The sequence below is a fragment of the Nuphar pumila genome, chromosome 12, assembly GCF_984573655.1.
Source record: "Nuphar pumila chromosome 12, dmNupPumi1.hap1.1, whole genome shotgun sequence".
NCBI classification, from domain to species: Eukaryota; Viridiplantae; Streptophyta; class Magnoliopsida; order Nymphaeales; family Nymphaeaceae; genus Nuphar; species Nuphar pumila.
In genome coordinates, this window is record NC_143260.1 from 32221712 (window position 1) to 32233272 (window position 11561).

Sequence of the window (11561 nt, forward strand, 5' to 3'; positions counted from 1 at the left end):
CCTCAACAATGTAACTAGTATTCTTCAATTGTCAAATTAGCAGCATTATTTATCTTTTTCCTACTATAATTTCAATTTTTTGCCAGAACTGTACATGAGTCTTTTTGAGAGAGAGAGAGAGAGCATATCTAGGATAAATGTTGGATCGTGTTTGACTCCAAAAGCTAAACTTGGAATTGGATTTCACTTCCATAACTATATCCAAACAAAAGAATGGGATTTCAATTCCACTTCACTATAGTAATCCAGGCAATGTAATTGGAATCCTTAGAATTCAATTCCTGGAATTCAATTCCCAGAATTAAATTCTACACAATTCCCCGAATCCAAACAGGCCCTTGGAAAAACCATTTCCTGAAAAAAACTGCAAAGTTTACAACATATATACTACGTTCTTAAACTGGTGAAAGGTTCAATCTACAGTTCTATGACACAATGCAAAATCTACATCCTTGACCAAAGCTTAACGTTCGACCATCATAGTATAATAAACAATATCATATGCGCCAAACCAAATCAGATTTAAATATGAATTATAAATCAACGAAGAAAGCTCAAGCAGCTCAAAGTATGGGATTTATTACCTTGGTAGAACTGTAGAAGGCCTATTTCAGCAACTACGAGCCATATAAAATTTTCCCCTTTGTGAAAACTATTTTTATTTTTAGTATTCATATATTTTTGTATCTTCCCCATGGATTATCTGTAACAAAAAAAGGAAACACAATATTTTAGACAGGTCATTGATTGGTAATCAAATAATATTTTTTTGATTCCCTGTCAATTATAATCTGAATTGACAGCATGCGTTACCATTTTTGAATTTAGAATTGGATACGCTTCATCTCGGATATATAGATAGCAATCTCCCTCGGCTAAGAGACACTTTCTGTAGTCGAGCGGGCGACTGCTTTGAGGGTGCAGAATGGCTTCAAGAGTAGCACTTCTTTTGATTATTTTGGCCTTTGATCGTGTGTTGTTTGGAGAGGGAGCTGCACCTATTACTAGAAAACGTTATTGTGATCCCAAAGCGCCTCCAGTCAAGACAATCGAGGTTAGCTTTTTCAGTTTTATATTTCATAATCATCATTTTAGAAAAAGAAAAAATAAAAGATGTTATTTTCTTTGGGTAAGTTGGGAAGTGAGAAAAAAATCTCATAAGAAAGGAAATTTTTTGATAGATTTTCGATAACGACCTTACTTTTGGATGATAAAATTTCCTTAATTTTTGTGTATGTTTTTTTTATGAAAAGATTTTTCTTGTCTGAGTGACATGAGAATACTAGGTTGGAAAAAATGTTTGATTAGGGCGAGGGTTTACTTTCTAAACTGAAAATATTTCATAAGAATTTTTTTTCCATCTATGAGATGGAGAAGTTTCTCCTGTCAAAATTAGGAAAACAGAATTTTTTTATTTCAAACTTTTGATTAGGATGGAAAAATTGTCATTATCCTTTCCAATTTTTTCCTTGCATTTCCCTGCATCCAAACGTGCCTTGTCCATGTGAAAGTTGTGAAAGTTGGTGGGCCAAAGGTCATGGGCCATTGTCTGGCTTGGAACATCTCAGTTATTAGCTTAGTTCTGTTAGAATCTCTGATAAAGCGTTTAGACCAGGTCTGAATTCCCACTTAAGCTTATCCGCATCATATTTCAAAATAGGCCCAAACAATCGAGCAGGTCAACTGTCTTAACCCATATAAACAGGGAAAGATAACTAAGTTGGAATCATAGCCACAAAATACTAGTGATATTTTGAAACATGATTTTACATATAGAACCATATAAAAATCCAAAGATCATGATATTTCAAATATATAGCAAAATATCGAGATATAAACTTGCTTTTTAATCATGTTCTCTATTTTTTATTTTGCATTATTATATATATATGTAATTATTTTTTAGATTTAACCAAAAAGCAAAATTTTAGTATATCCTCCTCCTCCCTCCCCCCTCAAAAAGCAAATTCTGGTTCCATGATTTGTGACATTGTTTTATGTCTTTTTGTTTGTTTGAATGGGATATCATTCATAACTAGATCTCGATTCAGATTTGGTTTAATGGAGATATGCCAAAACTGAATCTGGATCCAACTTGCTTAAAATTCAATACTAACATGTATTTGGATTCGAATGTTAGTTGGATTCTGATGTTTCTCAGATTTGGATACAATTTTTTTGATACTGCATTTAAATCTAATTATTAATTGATCTGATTTTGGCTATTGAATTTGACTAAATGAATTGGGATTTCCTCAGATATTCGACAATATCATTGCTAACCACAAGTTAGAAAATATAACGAATATGGCCAATTAATTTACTGCTTACCTCTCTTGCCCTTTGACGCCAAAAAATTTAGGCATATATGTTTTTTAGACAACTTACATTGCACTTGATTTTTCTACTTGACAACTTACCTGGCGCTTGATTTTTTCAGCTGACAATTACATCACCAAGGTATCTAATTTGTTAGGCAATAAAAGGATAAAATTGTCAAGAGAAAAATCAATTGATCATGTGTGGCATATTTTGAGCAGTGAATTGGCTATGTTTGGCATATTTCTCTAGTCTCAACCAAAACAAGGAATGATGCCGAAAGTATTTACCATCTCCATCATTGTTGGTTTTTCTTTTCTTTTTCTGACGTCCTACTTTTTTTTTGTTGCAGACTGAAGTTGGTGATTTAATAGATTGTGTGGACATCTACGACCAACCTGGTTTAAGAAATGTAGACCGGAAAAATTACAAAATCAAGGTGCAGCTCTTCATAATAAATATTTTTTAATTTGCTTTTGAAAAAAGATGGCAAACTGTTCATTTATTTACAAAGAAAAACTTGAATATGTAAACCAGCAAGATATGTGAACTAGAAGGAACCGAGATTTTCATAGTTTTTTGTTGTTGTTTTTTGCAAATCTAACTCTGCATATGCTTTCTGCGTGATGACTGTTGGATCATCGTAATCGGATCAAGAAATGTGATTTTGTATACTTCAATATTTATGAAAATTCTGAGCCTTTGGTTTTTAAGCCATACAAGATTATTCTTATACATCTTAATCGGATGATCTAAAAGTCTATTTCTATAAAACCAAGCATCTGGATACCATCCGTATGGTGAAAAAAAAAACTATGAAAATCTCGGTGTACACCAGTTTACATACGGTTATGCATTTCATATTAAACGTTTTTCATATGACTTCAATAATAAAGTCTAACTTATCTCTTATTTACAAATATCTGCCTAAGTATTTTATTATTATATTCAACTTCTTGAATCAGTTTTTTCTCATGAAAAAAGAAACTAGATATTGTATTCAATCTGATTTGGTTAAAAACCCCACAAATCTGGGTTCCATATTGCCACTGCTTTACATGCCAGTTGTATCAGCTATCAATAATATCATTTCATTGTGAAAATTAACTGTGAAAATAAAAAAATCATGAATATATTAAAATTTTAATAGGATTTGAAAAGTTGTCAAAGCTTTAAAAACTATGAAATGGGAAATCTACAGAGAGGTAAAGTTTTTGTTGCTTTCCATTGGCATGTCTTGATTTTACAACTCTACAGTAGAGACTTTTTTTTCCCAACCAAATAAGGAGAAAATTAGGGTAAGTTCTGCTTCTCCTTTCAAAACACATGAATCAGAATCATTTCATGGGGTCTCATGTGATTCTAAATCTCAAGCAAATTAGAAAGCGACTCTCTGTTGCAAAGGCAAATGAGGTTCACTTTCTCAGAGCTTAACTTTTTATGTTTGGCTGCTTATACAAATCAGATTCACTTTTTTATTCAGCATGATCGAACAGAGCTTACCTTTTATCTTCCTATCTGAGAAGCACAAAAATGTGTTTGCCTTTTTCATAAACTTGACACTCAATTCAGACATGGATGATTGTCACTTTCCGTTTTTTCTGCCCCCACTATCACCAACCGCACATTGGTAAGCCTCTCGTTGCTAAAATCCATGAGGTAGTCAGAAGATTTTGATACTTTACATATGACACAATATGCAGACATTTCCAGAGGTCGTGAAGGAGAAAGAGGACGATGATTTATATGATACTGCACTTTATTCTTGGCGAAAAAATGGAGGTTGTCCAGATGGGACTATCCCCATTTTCAGGTGCAACAAGAACTCCTCCTTGCATGAAATCCCTGATAAAATTGAACACCCTCCTCGTCATTTCTTTGGCAACTCTACAAGGTCACTCCAGCAGAATAATGGGCATGTGGTGAGAGATGTCTACCAAGTGTTTTTCTTTTTCCTTTTTTTTGTTTTCTTCGCTATGCCAAGGGAGACCCCCTAATTTTATTTATTTTTTTTTTTTTTGAGAAAAAAAATCAGTCAAGGGACCCAATTGCCTACGTCCTAATGGCAGGACCCCAGTTGGCGAAACCTTTGAGGTCAGGTCATGCATGTCCTCAAGGGAAGCAGATCAGGTCATGCTGAACATGAGTGTTTTGCTCATGCCGAAATCTTGGTAAGAACCTGTCTTCTGGTAAGACATTTGTTGCAGCTATGGTATTAAGGGCCTGTTTGGAATCTGGGCGTTTATGTATTTGGTGGTCCTGAGGCAAAATCTTGGTCAAACTACTTTGGTCGCCCTGTTTGGAATCTGGGCACTGGGATGGGCGTTTATGCATTTAGCATGGGAAGTGAGCCCGTATCTCTTTCGTATTTACACTATATCACTGCCAAATCCAAACATAATAAACACCCATCTCAGCCACAGATTCCAAACAGGCCCAAAAGGATGTTCAAGAGTTCAATACCAAAGATGCACGCCTCTTTGGTTAAGGCTGAGGTAGTAACAAGACCTACTAGATAATGGGAACAGTGAAGCAGTTTTAACCACTTAAGGGTGGGTCATACATGAGAACATCAATCTCTTCTGAGACCACTGCAAGGTTGAGGGTTAATAAGGATGATTTTTCTTGACACTATTGCTTTATTTGTCGCCGTTATTAATGATGCAAATAAGTTGTTGAAAGAAAATGACATTTGTTGACCAATAATGATGACATTTATGTGGGACGTTAAAGGGTAAATCAGTATAAGTGAAAAAACCTCGCTCAAACTAGAAAAAATCAGTGCCTATAAGCTTGAACATCCTTGTCTTGCCATTATAGTCTATAACGGTGAGTATTAACTTACTCTTGTAGACGATAATAAAAAGATAGGATCTTGCCTACAACGGTGAGACAAAATGATGTCATTATATTTTATAAACTTACAAATTAAAAAGAAAAAATTAGTTTTAAAAAATTGTTTTTACATTTAAATACATACATTTTAAATATACTAAAATTAATAACTAAACATATAATAATTAACAAGCACACTTTTAATACAAACCCACTACATCATCAAACATTCAACTTCAAATATACATCTTCAAATGAATGCATCATCTGAACCAAGGTTTTATTGCAATAAATATCAATAATGATTAAATAGCTATTTTATAATGGCTTTTATGTACATGTGGCAGTATGCTACTGTGCGTAGCAGCAACAGAGAACATTATGGAGCCATGGCTTATATTGGTATTTGGCAACCGAAAGTCGAATTTGACACATCAGATATGAGCCTTGCCCAAATATGGCTTAAGGCTGGACCTGAAGGTGATGAGAGTACAGTGGAATTTGGATGGATGGTAAGGACTATATGTAAATTACTCTTGGTTTACTTTAAAACTAAATCCAGCACTTATCAATTCTTATATCAAGAACTGCATAATAGTTGAAGGTGGGATAACTGTATTATTCTGTGATTTTGAATTGCAAGGTTTACCCGAATCGGTTTGGATACGACGACTTAAGGCCGCATATGTTCACCTTTTACACGGTAAGCATACATTTGTTTTAAACATTGGTATTTTTTAGAGACAAACAGTTGATAGTTCCTGACTCGACTCGTGAAGAGCTCCTTCAAACCCATAGAATAAGTTCTCTGCAAGACAAGCCTACACAACAAATGTTTGGCTTTGCTATGCTATAGTGTAGATGTTTTTTTAACAAGAAAACACTATTTGTTGTTTATCAATAAGAGTTCGAATCTTATTGTTGACAGCGTTAAAACAATATATTTATTTTGGAAATGAGCCAGTTTGAGCTTGACTGAGTTGGTTTAGAGTCCAATTCTATTATTTTTATTTCTTATTTTATTTTAGTTTTGTATAAGTATGACAATTCTAGAGATTATGGTTGCCCGAACCGGACATAGTCCTTACCATGTAAACGGCCTACAAGCCAGCAAGATGTCATTAGGGGTGCAATGGGTCGTGTATCTTGATAAATAAGAAGACTTGATTAAGACTTAGGTCTAGACTCAAAGGTTTGATTAATACATGGATTCATGTATAGTTTGTGAAATTTTATACTATGACAAGGGCCTGACCCGAGTTCCAATTAAGACCCACTATTTTTCAATGTAAAAATGATAAAAATTATTTATCAGGTATGGTCCGGGTCTGGTTATGGTTTCTCTTATATTGGACCCGATTAGACTCTGTTCCGAACCTTGTACCATACTGAAAATTGGGTCCAAGTCTGGTTCCACCTAGGTCCGAACCAAACCTCGCCCATTGACACCCCTTAGTGGCATGTGGCTTGTTAAAGCATGCCAAATAAGATAATAATCCTTGCCATAGATAAATATAATCATTGCTAAAATAGAAAAGCTATTTAAAAGAAACATCAATGTGTGGGGTGGTAAGAGCTGCCAGTGCACGTTTCCTTCTGGTGGGATGTTTCAGGTTCAAACCCTAGTGGTAGTTAATTTGAATAATAACTGATGGGGTCTGCCTAACCCTGCTAGACTTTAAAAAAAAATCTATTTAGGAGAAATTGGTCAAAAGCTATAGTAGACTTTAATATATATATATATATATATATATATATATATATATTACATATGTATGGGTAAATATTGGCTACTGATGAAGGTAAGAAACTAATAAGTAGAAATCACTCTTTTCTTCAAAAATTTTAATTTTTTGTTGATCAAATGTTACAGATGTGATCTACATGGTTTGTTTACCAGAAAACTGATTTTGAATCATGTGAGAATGACAAGTAATTAGATTTTTAAAGGGGTCCAAAAATCAATGGCCCACAATGTTTCAAATATTAATAACTCAAAAGACCTCATGTTTACATCAGAAAAAGCACCATCAAATGCTTGATCCTTAGCAAACAAACTATGTTGAACACATCCATTTGGTTAGATTGAGATGATACAACCTGCGCCTATGATTTCTATTTCACTAGTTTCTTATCTTCCTTAGTTCCAAATGCTTTTCATATATATGTGTATTTACCTATGGATGGACTATATAGCGGAGGTCTTGACTGTCGCTGATTTACAACTTCTAACAGCGACAGTCAAAATCAGTTATTACTTTCATGTCTCCTTCTAGTGTGCTGCCGTTTTAAACTTATTTTTTTCCTGTTTAATGTGTCACAGAATGACAGCTATAATACTGTTAAGTGCTACGACGACACTGAAAATTGCAACTTTATACATACGAGCAATAGCATTCCAGCAGGCTATGCCTTGGATCCTACCATGCAGCGTGATGATGAAAAATTAAAGCATTTTTCTATAATTAAGGTACAATAAATACTCGTATTTTTCAATCTCCAGTGCGTGAGTTGAGAGAAAAAGTCCGAGGCACTTATCTTCTCCCAACTTCTCAGGGTGAAAAAATCATGTGCAATAATATCATTGCACAAATATTAGTGCATTAAGCATCTGATGACCCATCTTGGGGACATGGCATGTCAAGTGTGGGCCCCAAGACCTGATGGATAGTGATCCAATGTTTAATGCGCAATTTTAATTTTTGTGGTTTACCGGGACCCGACCCAGACCAAACCCTATCCAAACTCAATAGGGTTCGGGTATGGTGACAAACAAAAATACCCTATTAAGACCCAGGTTGGATCTGAAGGTCTGATTAATACATGGACCACGGTATAATTTGTGAAATTTTATACCAGACTCAGACTTGACCAGACCAGACCAGAGTTTGATTAAGACCAATAATTTTTCAATGTAAAAATGATAAAAAATATGGTTTTACTGGGTATGGCCCATTTTTGGTTATGTAGTTTTTATCTGTTGTGGGAATTGTTTTTCTTAAGTTGACCCGATTAAACTTAAGTCTGAACCACACATACCTGAAAATCTGCTTCAAGTCCGAACCAAACCGGTGCCGTTGTCACCCTTACAAACACCTCCCCACTGAGAGAGGTATTGTTCCTTTGCTAGAGAGAGAGAGAGAGAGCATCATTGACACCTCATGACCTTTTCCCCTCCTTTCACAGGACCCGGATGGAGACTGGATTGTCAAGCTCGGTCAGGAAGTAATAGGATATTTTCCAGGCGGGGTTGTCCCACACTTGGCTGAGGGTGCTGATATAGCAGAGTGGGGAGGAGAGGTCTACGGAGTTCGTGTACTGTATGCACCCCCTTTCACAAGCACTCAAATGGGCAGTGGGATATTGCCGGGAAGAATCAATGCCAGAGTAGCCCATTTTAATCGTGTTGAGTACGTTAATGCTCGCGGGGAGCATGTGAGCCCTCCAGCACCTCTCGAACGCTTTGCGTCTAAACCTTTCTGCTACGATCTGTTGGACAGCGGTTTCGCTCGAGGGTTTAATGGATATCACTTTTCTTATGGAGGTCCTGGAAAAAGTTCACGTTGTCCATGAGAGAGAGAGAGAGGATTATTGGAGTAGTGTGTTTCTAATAAATCAATACGATATCTTCTCATGACCTCATCATCTTTGGATTCATGGATTGTGGACGTGAGCTGGATGGTGATATGTCGGTCTTCGAGTGTTTCATCTGGATTTACCATGAAAACAAGAAAGCAAAAGGAGATTGAGTTAATAGTTTCTCACTTCTCATTCTCGATTTCTTTCCAACCTATCTCCTCACACTTTTAAGGTGAAAAGCAAAGCATGACCGCAAAATTAAACGAAAGAGAGAGAGAGAGAGAGAGAGAGAGTAACAATACATTATGGGTTTTGAACTTGCAACATCCCAACACAAGGTGACGTGCACTAACTGTTCCTACCTAACAACCGGAGCCCTGGTTGGTCTCACTTCCAAAACTTTTTTTTTTCGAAATAAAAAGTTGGGGTTAGGCAGATTAAGAACATATTAAATTTACAAATTTTGTAACGACCCGATCCGGGGCCTCTCGAGCCCGGGTTCGTGGACGTTAATTCCCAGAAGGAAATTACTCAATAATCTCAAAAATAGCTCAAAATCGTGCCAGAAAAAAAATTTCTTATTCAATACTTGAAGGTCCATACATCCATTTATAATATTATAACCATCCAAAAACAAAAGCAGAATAAAAAGTAAAGGAAAACCATACTTCTGATGTGGTAGAGTCGTACTAAGTCCTGTGAGTGATGACAGCAGTCCCTGAACCTACAGTTGCAACCAAAAGAAGGGGGTGAGTCTACAACCCAGTAATATTCCATTTACAAATAGACACGACCGCTGCAACTGTAGTGAGCTATAAGCTCCTAGTCTTAGTTTAGTTTGCTACTTATGCAGATATATTAGTTATGAGTTTTACCCCATTTACTGCATCTCTATTATCATTTTCATACACCTCTTCTACTCTAATCGGCTATTCCGGACATAGCCTCCTCGGGCGTAGCAACCCATGTAGACAACTCAGATTCTACAATGTTGTCCAGACTTATGAATCACTCACAAACAACGTAGTCCAAACCGGCCCAGACTACGGACATAGGTGTTGCAGCAGCTCGCCGGGAGCGAAGGGACTCAAACGGTAGCTAGCTGAAGAACCAGGGTGGCTATACCTGCCCCCAAGGTGTCTCAAGGAGCTATACCTGCCCCCAAGGTTTTGTAGTTCATGCTACGTCCTACATGTGTCTAATGGGCAATGTTTTAACCCCTAAGGGTCACCTAGAAACGTCTGAGATATTCTCAGGTTACTCACGAGGTATACACCTCAACATTACTCTAGACCATGCCTCCTAGTAGAGTTCTCATCACACACCGAGTGGTCATCCCATAACAACTTTTACTCCATATTCACATCTTGAATTTAGTGCGTTATACAATCCTCAATGTATATCCACTAATTACTTTTAACACATGTTTACATGTCTGAACTGTTAAGGATGACAACCCACCACGGATTAATTCACGACACTTACAATGCCCCTCCCAAGGCATAAGCGTGACATTTCCCAATGTAATACCTACCCTGAGACTCTGGAACTCTACCCTCAATTTTCACATAACACATCAATCTCATATATACAATCATGTCATGCCACTTTTATTTCATAACTCAGAAATTATGCATGATCAGGTTTAAGCATCACACTTAAACTTTATAGATTCCTAGGCATGCAAAACAGTCTCTCTTTATAATAAACCAAACTAGCATACTTAAATCACATGGAATCATATATAAAGATGCTTAAACTAATTAGCATGTATTTTAATCAACTAAGGAGGAATTTGCAAATGTTCACTTGCCTGGAACGCTTAAATTTCAATTGCAACCCTTGATCTGAAAACAATGAATACCTTGTATCATCAAAATTACAAAAATACCCTTAAACTTAATTGTCAAACTCTAACTCTATTTTGTTCACACATACCCTACTAATAGATTATACCCAAGCAGTAGAATCCATGGATTCAAGGATCACATGGATCTGACTTCGGGGTACTTAGTTATGCCTTGTATGATTTGTAAGCGTATCAAGGGCAAAATGGTCTTTTTGCTCTTTCAATGACCTCGATGTCATCTTTACTTTATGTTACTTTAAGATCCATATCCATAATAAAATTTGACCACTCAGGTCCTCAACTCAACTATAATTTGGATCATGGATTTGGTATTCTTGATCCAAACCTGCTTGAAAAGGGTTTGTCTAGATCTAAATCAGATCATCTAATCGAATCCATTTGAGTTTTGGGTCCAAACTGAGATCCAAACCCGAATCCAATTTGTAATGAAAAAATCGAGTCTTTGCTACTTCGATTTTTCCACCGCACTCTACAAATCAATCGCACACGCATCTGATTTGTCTTGGTCTAGACTTAGTCGGTCTGACCCATATTGGATCCACCTTTGGTCTCGGCCAAAATGGTCCACCATCACAAACCCGACTCGGTCTGCTAACTACTTCGGACCCGACTCGGTCCATATGGACTAATAGGGTCTGTTGTCACAACGCACTTATCCACTTCATCAGAATTGTGGAACAATGTGTTGAAAGATCTTTAAGATAGGTGAGACCAAGAAGCTTAGAGGCACTTTCTTAAAAGCCATAACTGCCCCCATCGAGTGTAACAGGATTGTGTACAACTTCTCTTATAACATACAACAAAGCATGCACCTCTTGTGCAATACCAGTCGCTCCTATGATGGAAAAGGTTGGCTACTACGATACAGCTACCTTTAAATAACTTCAATAGGACACACACAAAGATTGTAAGAGAAGAAAGAAGAGGAGTGCAACTCCCTGACCAGAGACTCAGGGTT

General features: G+C 36.5%; 1 protein-coding gene across 1 annotated transcript; it reads left to right on the forward strand.

Annotated features, from left to right (window-relative positions):
• The first annotated feature begins 925 nt into the window (after window positions 1-925).
• Window positions 926-8727, forward strand: LOC149820564 (protein neprosin-like). Its single transcript, XM_089981825.1, has 8 exons — window positions 926-1054; window positions 2672-2758; window positions 4023-4132; window positions 4527-4665; window positions 5502-5666; window positions 5798-5857; window positions 7478-7624; window positions 8341-8727. The coding sequence occupies exons 1-8, from the start codon at window positions 926-928 to the stop codon at window positions 8725-8727; spliced, it is 1224 nt and encodes a 407-aa protein (XP_089837951.1).
• Window positions 8728-11561: the final 2834 nt, after the last annotated feature.

Bases quoted from the DNA above. Each gene is read 5' to 3' on its own strand.
- LOC149820564 (XM_089981825.1), top strand. From the start codon at position 926: ATGGCTTCAAGAGTAGCACTTCTTTTGATTATTTTGGCCTTTGATCGT. The intron at 5,858-7,477 runs GTAAGCATACAT...AATGTGTCACAG, and splicing joins ATATGTTCACCTTTTACACG to AATGACAGCTATAATACTGT. The intron at 7,625-8,340 runs GTACAATAAATA...CTCCTTTCACAG, and splicing joins AGCATTTTTCTATAATTAAG to GACCCGGATGGAGACTGGAT.